Source organism: Diadema antillarum, unplaced genomic scaffold (genome assembly GCF_040938485.1).
Source record: "Diadema antillarum isolate AM-2024a unplaced genomic scaffold, OU_Dant_1.0 seq00000552_RagTag, whole genome shotgun sequence".
NCBI lineage: Eukaryota > Metazoa > Echinodermata > Echinoidea > Diadematoida > Diadematidae > Diadema > Diadema antillarum.
Genome location: NW_027271496.1, coordinates 286,882 through 308,342, shown reverse-complemented (window position 1 = coordinate 308,342; position 21,461 = coordinate 286,882). Strand labels below are relative to the sequence as shown.

General features: G+C 37.6%; 1 protein-coding gene across 1 annotated transcript in view; it reads left to right on the top strand.

The window, feature by feature from the left end:
* The window catches only part of LOC139734935 (transcription factor AP-2-alpha-like), a 123,130-nt gene extending 116,890 nt beyond the window's left edge, over positions 1 to 6,240 (top strand). The window contains exons 9-10 of the mRNA XM_071645712.1: positions 4,577 to 4,718; positions 5,904 to 6,240. Coding sequence (XP_071501813.1) covers positions 4,577 to 4,718; positions 5,904 to 6,240 — 479 coding nt within the window. The remainder of the gene's footprint in view (positions 1 to 4,576; positions 4,719 to 5,903) is intronic.
* Positions 6,241 to 21,461: the final 15,221 nt, after the last annotated feature.

Below are 21,461 nucleotides of genomic sequence, written 5' to 3'. Positions count from 1 at the left end.
GCTGTATGCCAAAGTTTTAATCACTTTTCATCTCACCTATAGTCTCCTCTCCTCTCTCGTGTCTACTTTCCTCGATTTCTAACATTTTTCTCCTTTCATGTGCAGGTTTAATTTGCTGTTTGTGATATGCGTCATGTAAAAACGGTTTGTCATTTGGCATATTATTCGAGGTACTTCTTTAGAGAGACATACTAAGTGGCAAGATGATCTTAAAACGTATGAAACATGTATACGGGGTGACAAATTTCCTTAGCCCCGTTGTAAACAGCAACGAATTGTTTTAGAAAGCAGCAAAGACTATAAGCAGTAGCTTTTGGTAGGATAAGAATTGTCAAACGTTTACTAATGTGACATTTAAAGATTTTGAACGTCCTGTCGAAGAATGATATTAGAAAGCAATGGCACTGGTCACTTCACGTCAAGTTCACGATCTCATTGCAGCCAAATGAATCTATCTTTCGTACGGGAGTGTCATCCATTTTGTTGCGATAACATTCAGGTCAACTTTGTATAAAATTGCCAGTCATCATTTCCCATCGGAGTGTGACTCTCACTCCGATGTTCTTCACACAATGATAGTTCCGTCTGACATGTGGACTGTGTGATGATTCAACGAACGCAGCAACAACGTAGAAAAGCGGCATGGCAAGCCTTTATCTCCGTCTGCCATCTTTGCTGGAGGATATCATTTGCAAGAAATATTTGCCCTTTTTTTTTTGTGCAAACGAACAAGGGAAGCCAGAGGAACAACACACACTCAAACCACAGGACACAATCATACAACGGTTTTGAGTTTGGAATTTTCCTTTGCGCGCTTTTTTGATTGTGACTCACGCCTTAGCTGTTTGTGCGTATACTGAAAAGGGTGGAGGAAAAAAAAAAGCTTGAACGTGATTGTATGCGTGTGGGACTGGGAGCCAGTCGTACCTGACACGATGTAGAAGTAGTAGCCTAACCCGCAACCTACACAGCGGTTGTCGAATAAAAATGACATTATTAATTTTTTAGCAACTAATCATCAGTACATGTCACTCAAAAATTAGAAAGAGATAATGCGCTGATTAGAATTCTTATTGGACTTTTTTTCTACTAGTGTGGAAATTAATGCAGTCCAATAGTATTATGTTTTCACGAAAAAGTAATACACATCACAATCGCGTACGCAAATTACAACGTTTGTGTCATCTCTTCGCTGCGCTTCACAAGTCCACTACACAGAAAGGAGGAAAAAGAAACATTTATAGTCCAGGATTTAGTGATGATGTGTTTATTTGTTGCAGTGATTGTTGTCGTTACTGAATTATTCGCAACAATTATCTACCTTTACCTTTTTTAACTTATATTCGAAGCAAAGGGAATAATTTGAGGCAATATCATGGTCGCCACACACAATTTGCTCTTTAGTTTGTTTCATAAAAATATGAAGAGTTTTATCGCAAAACGAGCTAAGTCCATTGTTGTTAAGTTGAGATATTTGAGATTAAAGCTGCGAAAAAAACACAAATAAATAATAATAAGAAAATACAGTATATTTGTAATAATAACTTCTAGAATGTTCCTTGTTAAGTCACAAGTCAGGTATAACTGGAAAGGTTTGATTTTACCCTATCTGATGATGGACTTACTTTTAAATGTTTAAAAGTGACGCTTAGCTCATTTTGCAATAAAACTCTTCATATCGAAAATGTATAATTCTATAACTTTCTTACTTTGCATGATTACAAACTGACAAATGTGCTTCCACTTTCAGCTTTTGCACAATTTATGAAGAATAGACTAACGATGTAATTGTCTTACTAACTAATATAGTTTATTTCATCCTCTTCACTGCTCATCTTCAGAATTTTCCGACAATATCAGTTAGTTCACAACGTTGTCAATAGAAAATGAAAAATCTCCTAATTATAATGAATCTTCACTGTTACAATATTGCGACAGAAACTTTTCGTGATGTTTCACAATGTCTTATTAGACCTTGTTTGTTTGTAGACCTTATTATACCTGGTTTGCTTCCTAGCCATACAATATGATATGTATAAGCACAAATGACGTTTCATGATGATAATATTACTATTAATGATAATGATGATAACAGTGATTATGATAATAATGATAATGATTCTACTACTACTATACTAATACTAATGATAATTATGATGATGATAATAATAATGATAATTATCATTACCATGATAAGATTGTAATTACAATCATAATGATAGCAATAATGATGATAATAATGATGATGATAATTTATCAGGCGTATTTTGAATTCGACTCATGATTGTCTTCTCTTTATTTTACCATGAATCTCGCTTAAAGCGAAAAAAAAATCAGGTCATTCATGATTTTGATTTAATCGTGTCCGCTTTGACATTAATAATAATTGTTTTGGATATAAACTCCAAATTTTATTGTCCAAGAATGGAAATTCATTTTGCCCAATTGATCGTGGGCCCGGCAGCCACTGAGCAGCGCCAGATCGACGTTGCTCTAACCTTTTCAACTGTTGAACGGCAAACAAGGCAGCAGCAACTCACATCTTTTAACGTCTTTTGGTATGACGCGGCCGGGGTTTGAACCCACGACCTCCCGATTGTGAGGGCAGCCGCTCTACTCACTGAGCCAACACATCGGTACAACAAAGAAAAAATGTGCAAATTGCCTCACCTTCAAAAGAAGAACAAAAGGAGGATGAGAAGGGAAAGCAAACGGAGAAGAAGAAAATAGTGGTAGTGGTGATGATGATGATGATGATGATGATAAAGACCCAATGAAACGAAAGGTACCATGAAGAGCAAAGTCAGGAAACAAAAACAGAAGATTGTTGTACTTTTATGTCGATGAACTATGGCAGTTTAATCTGTTGAATATGGAAAGAAGACTGGTCCAGTACTAAATCCATCTCTCTGTGTCCATGGCTGGTCATAATCGGATTTCTGTCCATTAGGACACCATGAATTATCCATCCACGTCTCAGCCTCTGTCATTGACATCTAACTCACAAGAAACCGAAATGAATAGGGTATCCTACTCGGGGGACGTAGCCGGCTGGCAGTGTTTGTATTACCATGTTCGCCGAATGGACGTAGAGGGCTACTCACTGTATGACGCCTCCTCTCATTTTGATGACGCTAACAATCGTCGATATTACAGAAGCGTGATAGCAAAATTGTGATTTGAATCTGCCATCTGTATTTTAATACGATGGAAATCAGTGTAATGATAATTTTCATGTAGGAGACGGTAGAACTGAAATACATTTGGTCTCACGCATACACTACCTCTTTCTCGTTTGCATTTTGCGGTTTTAATGACTCTTTAATGACGATCAGACTCACACAGTGTCAGATTGTTAGAGTTGCCCACCGCCTTGTGGTTTCACAGAAAAGCGCTGCGCAGCTTTAAGAGTGCTCTGCGTAAAACAGTGAGCAGGGAGTTGAAGTATGAATGAAGGCGATGCATATCATCGCATGAATGGCGCTCTAGTATCCCCTGAACAATCGAGATAGCTGGTGACTCCGCCCATTTGAGATGTGAGCAGAGATGATGAGTGTGATAACAGTCAACTTACACATCTCATTTGCATGATGCCGCTTATATACCGGCCTACGCCGTCTGCAGGAGTCAAACTAACGAGCGAAAGTCGTGTCTTGGTATTCAGTGATAGCCGAAGTTGTCCACCATACGACTCACCACCTCCTTTCTAAAAGCTTCATAGCACAAGACATCTAAGATATGAGATCGAAAAAGGTTTATATTTTTGAAGTTGGATAAGTTGGATGGAGTTTTAATCCTTTAGCCCTCTCCAATGATTATATATTTTGTAAGAGTCAAGAGATTACTGAAAGTTATCATGTAAATAAAAAAAACAAGCGATATTTGTTTGAATTATTCATACCATTCATTCACTCGGTGCCAGCACTTTCGATCTTATCACACATAGTCCGATCCGGAGAATTTCGTGCTCAATTGATATGACAGTGTGTCTTTGTGTGTGTTATGTGTGTGTGTGTGAGAGAGAGAGCTACATCTGTATTATCTCTCTTTATCATATTATATGACAATATCTGATAAATGGACATAGAGAGAGAGGTGGAAGGAAGATAAATGATTAAGTATTGATGTTGTGCAAATGAAATTTATCACGAAAGCTGTGACTAGCGAGCTCTACATCTGGGTTAGACAAATAGCTTCCTCGCGCATGTGCAGAAGAGCATTTTCGTTTTATATCCACGTCGTAGGATTAGCGTCCTAGATTTAAAGCTCGCGAGTTAAAGTAGGTGATGCTACAGAACAAGAATTTCTCCATTGTGTTACATCATTTAGCAGGATCCCTTGGAAAGTGAGATGAAGATTAAAATGAAATTAATCTTGCTTAACAGCAGTTGAATATAATTGAATGTTTACCGAGTGACGGTGATTACAGCAAAGAAAAATTCCACATGGCATGCATATAACCTTACCTGCATTGAAACGAGTTCGAAATTGCAATATAGGCTTATTTCACAGTTGAAGGTGACAACATTTTGTAAACATCTTTCCTATTTTTCTCTTGTCTGTTTAATCTCTGCAGGCGAGGCGATTCATTTAGCTCGAGACTTTGGGTACGTGTGCGAAACGGAGTTTCCGGCTCGCCAGCTCTCGGAGTATCTCACGAGGCAGCACACAGACCCCTCGGAGATCCAAACGCGGAGACAAATGGTGCTAGCCGCCAAGTAAGTCCACTACCGATTTGACAGAGAATACAAGCTATAATATAGAAAGGTTTATTTATTCATATCATATCTCGTAGCCCAGGGGGCTAAATTGCATATAGCATTTCTAATACTATAATATACCAGTGTACAGACAAATTCAAACCTTCAGACAATACAAAATAAAGCATTTACACGTATGATATATTAAATGAGTGAGAGAATAATAATATCGTAATTACACAAATTAATAGGTTGAGCAATATCCAATACATTTAACATGCACAATAGGAACGTATTCCACATTTTGTCAAAACAAGCAGAACTATATATAAAAAAAATAAATTACTGACACCACTTTCGAGTTTGCCGAACTATGTGGCACATAATTCTCTTGTACCTGTTAGCTAATGATTACATAATCATGCATTCCATCCCAGTATAACATTCAGAGTGAGATGCATTAGGGGATGATTCTTCAAGAGTCAAGATTATTAACCATTGTGTGTTACGGTCTTATCGACATTACGGTCTTCTATAATAACAGTAACCAGAGTCCTCTTATGTAGGAATATTTTCTTCCCTTTGGTCCTGCTATTCCTATCAACATGACATTGCTAAATACCCAGCCACACGCCTTGTTGAAAAGATGATAATGTAATAATAAGAGGTAAAAGACATTGTCCACGGATGTAAGCACCCGTCTGGGCAACATTGATACTTAGAACGTGTTTCGGGGAGGAGAGAACATTCGCATTCATTGGGATGTCCTGTCCCCGTGCCTTTTAAATGTCAAAGATATCTTTTCATTTTTTTTTCATTTTTTCTTTTTTTTTTTCATTTTTTTTTTTTGGGGGGGGGGAGGCTGGGGTCGTAGATGTTTTTTCTTTTAAAGCAAACACGACTTGACTGATAGAAAAAGAATACAGTTTGACATTATTGACGTTCATTTGCCGTCGACAGAATATAAAGAAACAGAGTCCTCTGTGTCCCTATATACATTCAAGTCTTCCATCATCGTACTGCACGTCTAATTTATACGACATTTAGAGGCCAATAGGAGGATAAGAATCTCATTCTGTAACCCTCGGAATACAGATATTAGTCCCAATTGTCCATCACATGACAGAGCGTACTGCATTTCGATCGTCCCACATAGTCACAGTGCTCTAATTGCGCCTTTCTTCTAACACTTAATCCTTGCAGACAAATCACCAAGGAGCTACAAGACGTCCTGTGTCAGGATCGGTCCCCGATCGGCAACACTCGACCCCAGCCCATCCTCGAACCGTCCATTCAGCGGTGTCTGACGCACTTCAGCCTAATCAGCCACGGCTTCGGCACCCCGGCCCTCTCGGCGGCTTTCGCCACGCTGCAGAACTGCCTGACGGAAATGTTGAAGTACATCGAGAAGGCGTTTCCGAACAGCATCCCACCGCACCCCACCACGCCCAGCTCTGGCGGCAACGTAGTGAACAAGATGGACGGTAGCCCGTCGAAAGGGGACGACAAGAACGAAAACCGCGCAAAGGACATTGTATGAGGCGACGCTGCTCGTTTTCATTCTCCGTGGAGTGAGCCTTACCACTGCACGCCAAAAAGAGTCCCCTGACATGGACAATATTAAGACTTTCATGACCAGTGACCAAGTTCTTGCACGATATCGAGAGATGCATATTTTATTTGCTGGTGCTGCTAGAGTTAAACGGACTGACCTTTTCTGGCAACTAGGCTGAGTGATTTTGATTTTTTTTTCTTATTTCGGAGGCAGGGTTGATCACATTTTACATACAGAATAAGAAGAAACAGACGTGTTTATATATATAGTGTATGAAAAGACTGCAGATCTTGTTGGGAGAGAGCGAAGCAAGATCTGACAATCTCATCTCGATGGTTGCCCTGCGATTCTGTACAAATTATTTGATGGTATCATGTACATAGAACTCATTCCTATGGTGGCCGCCACTGCGCTCACCTGTGGAGAACTCTTCGAAAACAGAAAACAGAAATAAAACAGTTGTATGACAATCACGGACAAGTGCAACTTTTTCTATGGATTAAGACTTCAACATTATATTTTGCATGTGATAAATTCGTGCACTATTCCACGGTGACTGCTGCCCCCAAACTGCACGCAGAGATTTAAAAGTTCCCCATACTCTCTACGCCGCTCACTTCTCATACGCTTGGCTTTTTCTACTCTAATGTGAAAAGCTACGAAAAGGAGGTGGAGCAAAGGGTGTGGTGATCTTAAAACAACAGCAAACAACAGCGACATTAGAATCAAGCAACTCAGTCCTGGAACCTGGACAGACACAATGGACAATCAATCACTTCGAGGTGCAGTCTGTATGATGCTGTATTTTTATTGTGCTTATAAGTGAATATGAGGAGAATCGACCCACCGAACAGAGTGCTATTTGCTTCGTGCAAATCGATCAATATGTTTAGATAGATGTGTACCATATTTTTCTGTGAGTTTTTTGCTATTTCATAAAATGTGCCAAGATAGGAGTACAAGGGAAGTTATTTAAGAGTCCATGTGGGTATATACTTCCGTCTTTTTCGAGATTGAAACAACTTGTTGATTTTCTTATTATCCTTTTTTATAATAAATACTGATCAGGGATGGGCATGGATGAATATGTGCCCAACGAAATTACGTCCATTCCTGTCGAAAATGTAGACGGGGAATCAAATAAAAACGAGCTTCTTATTTTTCTCCAAACAGGCAGAATCCAAAGAAAAACCTCGTCTTCAATTTCCGTTTGTGTAGAAATGTAAATAAAACAGAGAATATCAAAGCACTCGGAGAGTGTTAAGCTTAATTTGTTTGAAATAATATTAACAGTGTGATTTTTTTTTCCATAACGTAACGATTGTGCAAAGCGTGAGATTTTGTTTGTTTTTCTTTTTAACAGAAGTGTTTTCGATAACGAGACATATTCGTGACCAAATATGCAGACATGCCTAAACGAACGTGAAAGTAGCATTCAATTAAGCACCTTTGTAGAGGCTCTTAAAGAGCTGGTAAATGCGACCAAATTGATTTATATTTTGTTGACTTTTTTAATAACCCTTCTTCTGCAACATTTTCCAATGACGGACACTTTGAAGGCAATTACCTCTGCCAAGAATACCACAGCCTAGAGCATGAATGTTTTTCTTGTATATTGTTGAGACCTTGCTTAATTTCAACAGGTTTGACAAGTGCTCACTTGTGAATACTACTCCATTAGCGATGTCCCTTTCGGCATTAATCTAGCCCTTGCCATCTTTGCAGACGACTCCATCTAATGACGAAGCATGAAATTCTTCTTGATTTCTTGCAACTTCCTCTTTCGCACGGGGCATGTGTAAGTAATACTAGGATGAATTTATGTGAAGGGTCATGAGTAAGAACCGTCAGTCCCATAAGATCTTGAATCATTAACCACCAGAGGGCGCTCTATCTGTTCATGTCGGTCACTGCAGCTTGTTGAGCGAGACTTGACAAAAGTAATACACATCACCCACAGCACCGCAGCAGCACAAATCTGTCTTGCTAAAAACATCAACCAAATACTTCACTTGGGAAGGAATCGTTAACTGATAGATTTTGATAGAGTCTGGCAGGGTACTGAAAAATGAAGTCATTCTCCATCCAGCATTCATTCTACCTTCGGGATGAAATTGAAGTTTAAGTGACTGATATTTATTGGTGTTCAGAAGTTAACTCGACATCGAAACCATGTTTAATGTAGGCGAAAAACTGCACATGATCCAACTAATCAACTGTAATTGTTGAATTGAATCTGTCTGCCATGTTTATTTGAAATGTACAACAGTTCAGGAGAATCACGGACAGAAATCAAGGTGGGTCACCAATGGTGACGATGACAACAAAGTCGCCAGGACGCCCGCTACGTCTGTTGTCCCAACATGTGGGATGTACTGACTGTTTGTTTTGTCCCTACTTAACAAACTCGCATTTGTTACTGACCCAGAGGGACACCGGTGCCTGGTCAGGAAATACCTTTCGAGTCGTACAAATGAGTTGAACATCGACCCCCTTCCCTCCTTTCTCTCTTTACCTTTCTGTTATTCATACCCCTCCCTCTTTCTATCCTTCATTCTGTCAATCTCTAGTTCATTCTATATGTCTTTCCTGCATTCTGTATCTCTCGTACTTACTTTACATTGATAACTTACCATATCAAATTGATGAAAGAGTCATGGCGCCCGCAGTTTCTCCCTTACCAACCAACACAACGATGAATGACGATTTGCCAATGGTCGTAAAAATATGGCTATTTTGGTATCCCTGTGAAGTTTGAAATGAAAATACCAAAGCACTGTCTTTGAGATGTGAAATTAGTCATGCAAGGCATTTTTGTTTTAAAAGAAGTGATCGGAAGAATAAATTAGTCACTATAATTGCACATGACAAATGTTAGAATTTTCAGTCGTGCACAATGACCACCTGAGGAAAATCAAAAACATGCTTGCCTTTCTCACTAAAATGACAATTGGCAATTACTTTTAGGCCTATTTTTGTATTGGAAAATAAACGATGTTTGTTGTTTGTTTTGTTCTTGTGGTCTTTGTTATGTTCTGTGCTTTTATCTTGTCCGGCGTTCATGTTTCAATACTGGACGATATTATGTCACAACTTTTGATGGAGAGAATTGTATAGATTTTTTTTTTTTTACATTATGGAATGATTGTCATGCTTACTGGGTAACACGGACACAATTACAAGTTGGAAGTCTGCCTAAACTTACCCAATGGTGCGAACATGCACGTGATACGATCCCACCTACCTTGCGAGTGCCATGTAATGATTAATCAAAACATCAAATTTCACTTGCAAGCTCTCAACACTCATGTAGTCTTCATGTTATTTATTTTTGTATCATGATGTTTGTTAACGCCATGCAGGGTATATTTGCGAGCAATCACGAACAATCGTACGCCTATTAGTCCTATCGAACCTTGAGCTACAGTAGCTGAATCATGACAAGCTCAGAAATCAACATATGTGAAAGACAAGTCATCAATTTCTCATCAGCTTTTTTTTTCCTCGCTTTCTTCTAAAGAGGTCCATCATCTTACCCTCTGTCAATCTGACCGTTGTGTGCCACTCAGCTTATACCCATCGGATGGGATACCCCAACACTTTTCTGTGTTGTTAATGACACAAATTTATGAGTAGGCATCTTTGCTGTACGTTCTTTTCTTATTACATTTGATGTGATTCTTTGTTACGAAACAAACCGTAATAGTTCGTCCCCAAAACATAGTATTGCTCTTCAAGCTCTAGCCTATAGGGTAAGAACATGATGAGTAGGCGTATGGATGTTCTTGGTTGCTTGTCTTCTCAATTGACAAAATGTACAGTGAATATGTTCTTTACGAATTGTGGACTTTTAGAAGAAACTATTTCGCAGATTTTGTACCGTAGGAAAGCGATGTGTAGCAGAGAGAATGTTTTACGTGTAGTTTATTGAAATGGTGTTCCGCATGTCATTCAGTTCCATATTTTACAACGTTTTTGGGTGAATCAGAGACGTTTTCACCCATTTCTCTCTTTTCGTTTTCTTTCGTTTGTGAAACGATTTCGAAGAGATATTTAAATTGTGTGCTCAGTAATGATAACATCGTAATACCGTCGGAATGGGTTCATATACTGTTCGGTCACACGAACTGAGAAATGCGAAGTTACCTACGTGATATAAATAAGTTTTTCTGTACAAGTAACGCCATTCGGTTAAAGCGCCTTGAGGAGAAGCCGTGGTGACTAGTATACCTTGTGTTAATGAATGTTTGATATATCACAAATTTTATATCGTACAAGTTGGACAATCATGAAAAGCACTGTAGCAATCATTTGTATAGTGGGAATCAAATTTCCATGTTCATTTGGACAACTCTAATCGATTCAGACTGTGTTTACGTTTTCGAGATATTGTGTATTGATAAGTTTTTAAGAGCGACTTGTGCCAAGTGTTTTGTGTTTTGCAGTATTCAGATGTTAGAAAAAGGGTGAGACAATCCGATGTTTTGTACAAAAGAAAGCAACGTTTAAGTTTCCTTCAAGTAAGTGCAAATAAAGAAAACGGGTTATTTGAAGGTCAAACACCTAGCTCCGCTTGTATTTCATTGTGTTATTGACGCTTTCAGATCATTTGCAGTCTTTGCCATGGTTACCATGGTTACTTGATATTGTTGGGTAACAAGTTTCGAATTAAAACAGAAAAAAAAAATATGCTCACAGACCCGACGAGGACGCTATTCCTCCATGGTACAGCACGTCACCATGGTAATACGTATCTATTTTTAATATGAATAACACGTACTGCAGTAGAGACACAACGGACATAATTGGCTAGATCATACAGCTATTGTGAAATTCCTTCTTTTTCGTTGTTGTTGTTTTTTTTTTCAAACACAATAATCCTCGAAGATGTGCGCTTTCGGAAATATTTCGTGCTTTCTATCCTTTTCTTATTTTTAAGTAGCAACCTACAGACCTATCAAAAGTCTGTTGTCATGTGCGAAGACTTAGACATCCACCTAATCAGTATTCTCATCTGAAGTAGAATTGTGACGTCATCATTTCGCTGATACCTTGGAGCCTACGCTAATGTAGGCCTGAAGGAATCAGTGAAATGTATTTTAGTCTGTGTTCCGTTATTCCAATTGCGCTTTCATACATATTTATTTTCTTCTTTTTTTTCACCTGTCTACTTTAAAGTGTCATGGACTGTTATCTTAAACTTAAACCATAAATTTCTGAAAGAAACTGATGTTCTTTACCTTGCATTTGTTTATTGTATCTTATCATTCACACTTGAATTGAATATTTCCGGGGGAAAAGAAAGAAAGAAAGGTATTTTGTTTCATAAAGTGAGCTTGTTTCGTATCATGCGTTGTGTCAAACAGAACCGATCTAGTCTGTACGGTTATTTACACTTTTCTGTAGATTTATATGATTTGAAACCTATCTGCGGAGAGATATGTCAAATAAAGAGACCAACATGGAACATAATATTTATGTCTACATGGAAGTTTTTAGCTTTTTATGTTCGAAGAGTCTAATTAAGGCGAGAGTTTTGGGGCTCAACCTGACGAGGTCGATGTTGGATTGTTAAAGATTCAGTGTTTCGCTGATTTAGCGTATGCCAGCTTTCCATAGAAGAGAAGTCGTGTAGAGAAATTAAAGAAACAGGAGGATATAATTTGATCAAATTCTGATGATTATTGGGAAAGATATGATTTCTTGAAGTTGTGATCCCTTAAACACAAATTGGCAATTCTGTGGTTTCACATGCGAGCTCATCCCACACTGAGAATTTGATTTGTGATATGAAATTATTTTTATTTTCCAATCAAGTAAATGTCTAATCAAACATGCACCCTTAGTTTAATCATTGGAAGTATTTTCTTCACAACCCCTGCATGCAAAAGAATATCCCGACATCCATAAGGAAGAAGAAAAAAACCAAAACAAACAGATTTTGTCGAATTTTATGCACAGGGCTAATAGATGGTGAGCTCTCACGCTATATCATGGGGTTTATGATTGATCATAACTAAGAATTATATCTCCCCCCCCCCCCCCCCCTTTGATCAGAATGTGCTCAAACCATCACTCCGTTCTAATCCGCTTATTCTTCTGCGTCTATTCACGCAAAACCCGTAGGGTGGACTTTCTCTTTAATACCGCTGAGAAGCACTACGTGAAAACACACACACACACATACACACACATGCGCACATACAAAACTTTGCACATTCGAATGAACATGCGTACATAATAACATGCTATCTATTGGTGGTAGTCCTGGGAGTCGACGAATTCACATCGCCACCATCTTGTTCTGACGTCACAAATATGGAACAGAAACGAATGACGCAGCAGTGTCCGCCTTATGAGCCAATCCGATTTTTTTTTTCGCTACCATCTCTTCGTGCCTTAAACGGAGTAGCTCGTGGCATCCTCTGGCATTAGATAATGCATACAAATCAACACTGGGAACAAGATACAAAACAATTTCTCTTCTGTTGTGGAAAACTACCCAAAATCTCTCCTGGGCCTTCGATTTTAATTCGGAGAAAGTCTGTTTAATTTTCCTTGTATCCAAATGAACAAAACGCAGAAAATATACACAGAAACCCATTGTTTAAGAAGTATCTTACTCTCAATAACATTATTCAGATATTTCACCTGACACTCACAAAGTAAGCGCCATGATAATCCTGATATGAATATGTGGAATACACACACACACACACACACCACACACACACACACACATATATATATATATATATATATATATATATATATATATATATATATATATAGAGAGAGAGAGAGAGAGAGAGAGAGAGAGGGCGTACCAGTGTTTTGGTGCCTTGTCTGCTACCGGCGGTTTCACGCTGTCGCGATCTTATATGCTCTGCTTTACAGCATTGAGCACTTTTCAATCCTCAACAAACTATATATTCCCGATGGATATATACCCAACGGATATATGTATATATATATATATATATATATATATATATATATATATATTATATATATATATATATATATATATATATTATATATATATATATATATATATATATATATATATATATATCGCTACCTGGTTCGTCTCCCACCACAATTTTTTCTTCTTCTTTCGAAATCAGATTGACAGCAACACGACACACGGGCACATTATTGGAGATATCAGCGTCCGTAAAGTCAGCTGCCCAAAGAAGATCGCAGAGGGCGCCCTTCTCTCTGTTTCTCATCATTCAGGATGCAAGCCTAGGGTACATCGTACATTGTACTTTATCAGGCTACTAGTATAACATCTTCTTTCTGTATCTTATAAGGCAGGATTTTGCATTCACGGCAGCAATGAAAAACCAGCAACGATAACGATTGAGTCTGACGTTTCCACTGAACTGCTCGACTCCGAAGGATGTGAGAGGTGTGATAGACCGACTACAAGATATACATGTTTCTATCTGTCTCTATGTTAGGCTCTTCCTTCTCTCTTTTATTATCATTATTCATTTCAATTCAATTCAATTCAATTCAATTCAATTCAATTCAATTCAATTCAATTCAATTCATTTCAATTCAATTCAATCGTTTATTTCTTTCCATCATCAAAAAAAGAAAAAGAAAAAGAGAACATGATTCAAAGCGGTACAAGTTGTTGTCGATTTGTCTTTCATTCGTCTGATAAGGACATTTTTTTTTTCAAATAAGATATAAAGTATAATCTTATGCGCAAAAGATGTCATAAAAAACAAACAATGCACTTTGTCATGCCAACAAAAATAGTAAATAATCATAACGATGGAAAACAGTGTTCCACTAAAAAGCCAAGCTTGTAAGACGTGGAACACTTGAACAAAACAACGACAGCACCAATTTGTTATACCAATAAGATATATTCATATTCTCCTCTCTCCATCTCTCCCTCACTCTCTCTCTCACACACACACACACACACACACACACACACATGTGCAAAGACGCACCATCGTCTTTAACATGTCCGACGCTCTCTTGTCTTGTCTTGTTTAACGGCTTTGTTTGACGAAGAGAAGGTCACAATTGGTCATCAACGAATAATTCCGGGTCAATGATATATCCCGAGTCATTCTCTGATCCCCAGGCGGAAGTCGTCATATCTCCAATATCCCATGAATCCTTGCTCGTATGGGCATTACCGTCGTCCTCGATCCACCCAAGTTTCGCCTCATTATCACACATGAGATGTAAATCGGCGTTAGAATGTAAATTTACTGGCGTAGAGGGCGCCACTTCGTTGCCTTTCTTCCCGTGACTATAAAGTTAAGCAATGAAATGAAAATATGATACATTGTAAAACAAAGTAAAATATGAAATTCCGGTAAGTTCGTAAAAAACAAACACAACAACATACGACTGCAGAACGAGAAGTCAACATTACTCATTCCTCTTTTAAAAAATGATTTGATGCTCTCTCTACATCTCCTGACCATAACGTCATTTTCACTTTGATAACAAAAACAGTACATATTAGTTCATCTAGTCAGCGTTCACCTATTCATTCATCAACAAATTTATCTATGTAATCTTCTTTTGATACATTAACTGTAGTTTTACAAGCACACCTTCGTGAAGAAACAAAACAAAACAAAACAAAAGAATAACCAAGACGTTCTGGAGCGTATCATTCGTGCAAACCTTGGGCTACTGGGCAACTACGAACAAAGTGGCCAATACTGGTGAAAGAGAATGATATTTTAGTGTCCAAGTAATCCTCGTATCGTGTAGTATCAAGTGGAATACGACTTATATTGAAATAAAAGCACTACTTACTGACTTATGATGACGGCTGATATTATAAGCAGGATGATCACAAACAGAGCGGAGAGACTCGCTGCTAACACCACTGTGACGAAAGAGAATACCATTTATTGATAAACATATTTAAAGAGCAACGAGCGGTGACGAGCGGGTAACCGAAGACAAAGAGTGAAGAACAGAATACTGGATTCACAATGGAAGAGCTGATAGTGACAGACTAAACTAAAGCAAACAAAGTGAAAGTTGTCTGAGTTTCATGAGAATCGAAAATAAATTAAGAAAATGTATCAGTTCCCTTGTTTTCCACGAAGCTTTAATTATTAGTGGATGACCAGACACGAAATTAACAATATTCCTATTTCAATAATTTTCTTAACATACTTTGCGGTCATTACCTGTCACCTATTACTGTTTCACTTGGGTAACAAACACCGCTCTTTTTTCTCTTTTGTTAGCTTTTCTAGCGTCATAAAACATTTGCACTAGCGCACAACTGTAAAATAGATGTGCATAAATGCAGTACAATAACATGAAGAAAGAGTAGCTTGTTTGGTAATGCATGAAAGCAGGGACCCCTTCCATACATTAAGTAGATCATACCTGCTTTTATATTCGTCATGGAATAATTGAAGCCGACTGGTTGATATTCTTATAAAAGAGGAAAAGTGATGATAAGTGAGATTATACAGATAAAGTAAGGTTTTACCAATGACAAAGTAAAGACATTTTTGATGGTCTGAATTACTGAACAGAGATACAAACAAACTGACTGAAATGAGAGGAAGAAGGACAGAAACAGAAATTAGAAGGACTGGTGGAAGCAAACCAACATTGGCATGTTTATTATCGAGGATAGTGATATCGATAATTTCTAAAATAGCAGTCATTGATTAGTTTTATTGGGCCTGTTGAACTGTTTTTCATTGCAATATCTTGCTTCGCTAAATCACATTTCAGTGCGCCTTTTAAGAAGAGGACATTAAACGCGAACTTAATCTTTCCGCTTACCTGTATTATTCGTTGCCACATCTGAAAACAAAAATGAAGAATAAAGAATGTTTGATATTTTCGGGAAAAAAATAACCCGAATTAACAAATACTTTGACTAACTGAACATACATGAGCTGAAATAAAGTGAAAAGTTATGATTGCAAGTCATTTCATTCCCATTACTTTGAACGTTTTGCACTTTTGACATGATATGTATTCTGTATGTCATCTCATTCTAAAGATAAGTTTGACGCCTTTGCAATAATCAAGCAACTGTAATTCCTTGCGTCATGTTAGCAGTTAAGCACAATGTTATAAAGATGGCAGTGAAGCAGAGCGGATTTAAAAAGTTTATTCTCATTTCTTATTTGATTCTGTTGTGGTAAATGGATATTGCTTTCTTTCATTTTTCTGTAGCTTACAGGAATGTCATCTCTCTCATATACGAACTTCCTACAAGTAGGTTTCGATTCTGGTGGGTCAGTTCAATAAACAGAAACGACATCGAAACTTGATTCGATATATTACAAAGGGTTGCATAATTTCAAACAAACTACAGACCTCGAAGGCATGCCTTACTTTCAGTTTCAGTACAGTGACGGCCCCTATACCCCTCCAGGCAGAGACAGGTGTATTCGGCGACTCCATCGTGACACGTTCCTCCATTATGGCACGGACTGCTATCACATTCATCAATCTCTGCTCCGTTGACAAAAATAGATAAACGAAAGTGATAATCAACTAAGATAGTAACGTGAATGAAGGGTCAATATCACAGTAGGACAAAAAACAACAACACAACAACAACATTGTCTCACAATATCTTTTCACTAATAGCAATCGACATGTCAGTTAGTTCCAAAAATGTTTTCCATCATGCTTTCCATCATTCACATTGAAATACATGTCAATGTTGATAATTTCATTATCATCCCGATACTTAATCATCGAAATTTTCGCTTTTGTCGAAATTTTTACTTTTGTCTAAAATTCAACAATGTGTGGAAAGTTTGTCAATACTTTTGATATACAGACAACACGCAGCCCACTTAATGGGCAGCGTCACCTCGTCTAGCTCCTCGTTGCAATCGACGAGAAAGCCAATGTAAACAGACAGGATGTGAAAATAAGTACAAAAAAAAAACCTGGTTACAAAGTGTCAATGTTGACTCTTTTCTGGCATAATCATGCATACGAGAATTGATATCACTTGTCTAGAAGGAGACATGTCATTCTTATGGGCATTATTATTTCCAACCTTCATTTCCTGAAAATATTAACTGACTTGGAAAAGAGTGAAAGACATACCGAAATGTACATCATAGATTCTTAGTTTGGAACTACTATACAATTGCCCAGGGATGCATCATCAATACACCAGCCTACCCTCTTCACACTCAACTCCTTGAAAACCTGGTAGGCAGGTGCAGTTGAAGAAATCAATACTGTCTATACAGGTTCCATTGTGTTTACATGGGTTGCTGGCACATTCGTTGATTTCTGAGAAATAAAGGGAAAGTTTATCATAGTTTGAAGTGTACGAATACACTGTCTATAATTAATGACAAAATATAATTATGAACAGTCTCTTCGGTTTAAGTACAATTCTTTTAGACAACGTTTCACACATCATTGTCAAGCACCCATTATCAATCCCTTGAAGACAAGCAGTTTTTCCTATAACACGCAGTTCCCATAGACACCTGCCCAAGTAGGCTTGGGGCTCGTCTTCAATGGGTTAAACTTGGAACAAAAGAAGCAAGGTGTGTAAAACATTGTCTAATAACGCACACGCTCCTGGCGTGTCACGAACTAGGATCTCAGTTTAAGAATCCATGCAGGATCTGTCTACAACGCCACTATACTGGTGCTTCCAATGGGAAATGTAGATTAATTCTGGCACATTAATTGGTTTCAGGTTGGAGTAGAACAAACTTTATTAAGGTTAAACAACTGTACTCAACACCGTATAGGATGTTGCTTTTTCCATTCTTTTCTCTTATCGTATCCTTGGCAGTTTCAGTAATGATCACATCAAGCCCACTTTTAGTCATAATCTTGAACTTCTTTTCCATGATTTGTATCTTACTATCCCCTGAAACCTGGTGGACATGTGCAGATGTGAGAGTCTGTGTAATCAATATATGTTCCTGGTTGCATGGTTGCATTAGTGGAAACTAGTATATCACGTTCGCCAATTTTTGTAACAGAAAATAGATATTGCACTGTCTAATTTGTTCATATTCATACAGACCTAAATTCACTACACTTCCAAGAAATGATGAGATCCTAATCACGTTCTTTCTGCAGATTTATGCATTGCGTAATTTGATATTCTTACCGAACTCGCAATTTATTCCTTGATATCCCACGAGACATTCACAGGTGTAATAGTTTATGCCTTCTGCACAGGTCCCGTCGTTTTGACACGGACTCCTAGAACATTCGTCGATCTCTGAAAAAGGGTGATGGGTGAAAGTTTTACGTTTCATTTACATTTTCTTAATCATAATGCACAACAGAGTAATTCAAAAGAGAGTTTTCATTTAAGCTGGGAGACACTTACCATACGTGATGTAATTGTGTTCCTTCACGTTGCCTAATTTACGGTACAATCCTTCGAAAGTGAGTTAAAGAAATGGTCGCAGAATGTGATGAAGCGTGGATTTGAACAGATTTGAAACGTCCTGCTTCCTGTCTTGAATTGTGTAATACTGACTCTATCTTTTCTTGATTTATGGTGGTAGTTTAATGCAGATGTCCTAATAGGTTTCAACTTAAAGGTACAAAATTGCACAAGCCTCTCCAAAGATCACGCCGGGTTTGAGCCATTGTCAAATAATAACACCGCTTCAATTTCTCTGTTTTTGTATTTGTTTCTATGGTTACAGCTCGTTATTCGTAAGGTTCGTTATTCCGAAGGCTCTTTAGTCCGAAGATTCGCTATTCCGAAGGTTCGTTTTTCCGAATTTCATTTTCGGATTAACGAATCTCCGGAATATCCAACCTTCGGAATAACGCCACAAATGTTCGGATTAACGAACTTTTTTTTTTTTTTTCATTTTCAGATTAACGAACCTCTAGGTATGGGGAATTTGTGTGTTTCGGATTAACGAACCTTCGAAATAACGAACCCTCGGAATAACGAACCTTCGGAATAACGAACAGCACCCATTTCTATGAGGGTCAGGAAGGTTCACATCCAACAATAGTTGTTTATAAATATACACACACACACTCACACACACATACACAAAAAACAACATCATCAAAGGTAATGAACACATCTGTCATCGATTTGCTACGTGATTTTTTTTTCGAGAAATTTGAGTATGTACTCTACTGAAACAGGTGATTCGGTGCGTTTTACCAAAATGTTATATAAATTATGTCATGGAGTCGTGCGTCATTAAATCTCACCGTTTTCACAGTTCGTTCCTACATAACCATCTGAGCAGATACACTGATAGCCGCTAATGAGATCACTACAGGTACCTCCATTTTGACAAGGGTTGCTCACACATTCAATAATATCTGAAAAATCAAGAAAGACACAAATGTAGTAAAACTACATTACATAACGTTTGCTCTAAAAACAATATCTAACCTGCATAATTATCACTCTGTATCTCATTACTGACTAAAGACAAAGAAAGTTATTTCATGGCAAAATTATATTAACCTGCAAACACCACGGGATGAAGACCTTAATTGTATCATCTTCAAAAGAATCTTTTTAGGTATCTCGCGGTCTTTTCAAATATTAATTTTGGTGTGCATTTAAAACTGTCGTCCATTCTAAAGTCGTCAACAATCAAAATCACATGATTATTCTTCCTATGATGAGTTTCTATCAATGAAATCGAAAATAAATGTGAACAGTTAGATGCCTTTGTATTTGAACCAAAAAGCAAAAACGCATCCACGTGGTCATTGTATTAGAACGTGAAGGGTCTCTGTCACTCCAGTGTTTTGTTTTGGGGTTTTTGTTTAGAACATATTATTAGTTATATCGTGCATTATAAGATGGATATTTTCCGTCCTGAGATCTCATACCCCCTTCTTACCAATTTCGCAATGTACCCCTTTGTATCCAAATGGACAAGTGCAATTGTAGTAGCCAATATAATCGTTACAGGTAGCTCCATGATGACAGGGGATGCTCGCACATTCGTTGATTACTAAGAATTTTTTTTTAAGAAAGAAAAATAAGAAGAAATACTCTTTAGTGAATGAATCATGATTTCTGAGCTCATTTTTAGCACGTTTGATGTTACTGTTCCATGTTCTTTTGGTTTCAACGTGAAATATACAGGGATGTCTGTTAATAGTCAACTGTGTAGGAAACCATACGCTCTGATAAGTCAAAATATCAATTCTAGTTATGTAAGTTCCTGTTCATTTGTATCATACCTATTCAGTGGTGACACTAAAGCCATAATTGCTTTCTTTTTCAGCATAATATCTTCAATAGAGCACAATTTGTCCTTTGCCATGTTTTGTGCATTCCGATTTCCTGTAAAGTACACCTAGACTGTATCAAAGCAGCCGATATGTGTGGAAAACCACCATCTAGATTTTAGTACTTTATATTTCATTTGTTACAATGTTGTCACTTTCGCAATCTGTCCCACTGTAGACAACCACGCAGCTACAGGAATGGAACGTGATGTAGTCATGGCATGTGGCTTTATTTTCGCAAGGCATGTAAAATGTTAACTTACCGTGTTCACAGTTTGTTCCGTCAAAACCAGGTTGGCAAGTGCAGTTATAAGAAGCTATAAACTCGACGCACGTTGCACCATTCTGACATAGATTACTCGCACATTCATCAATATCTGATGGAAAAAAACAAACTTGGATTTGATCTTTTTTGTCTTGTTTTTTTTTTTTTTTTTTTTTTTTTGGGGGGGGGGGGGGTCTTATTTTTTCTTTTCATTCAGCCAGAAACTACAGTTTGATCATCAATAAGAAAAAAAAACCAAAAGAAAAACATAGTGTGTACCAAGTAAATCACAGCGTAAAGGATGATACAGCAACCTTCAATGCGAAATCACAGATCGAACCTCCATTTTGAAAGTAACCATAATTTCCCCCTTCCCTTTTGTCTCTCTATTTTATCTCTCTGTTAATGTGCAGATTTTTTTTTAAACTTTCAAATCTGGCATCTCTGGGGATTTTTTCCCCTGAAATCTACAAACATGTACAAAATACACAAAAACATTTTTCAAATCTTAATACATTTTCATTTTGATCAATATTATGTGTTATTAGCAGCATTCATTGTTTGCGCTCGTGCATGTTATAGTAGAAAATTTAAAACTACACCATACTGGGTTGTTGTTTTTTTTTTGACTCGCCTTGCTATTCGAGTTCGTGCGAATTATCATTGCCCATTTCAGGAATACTAACAAGATATTCATTAAGTT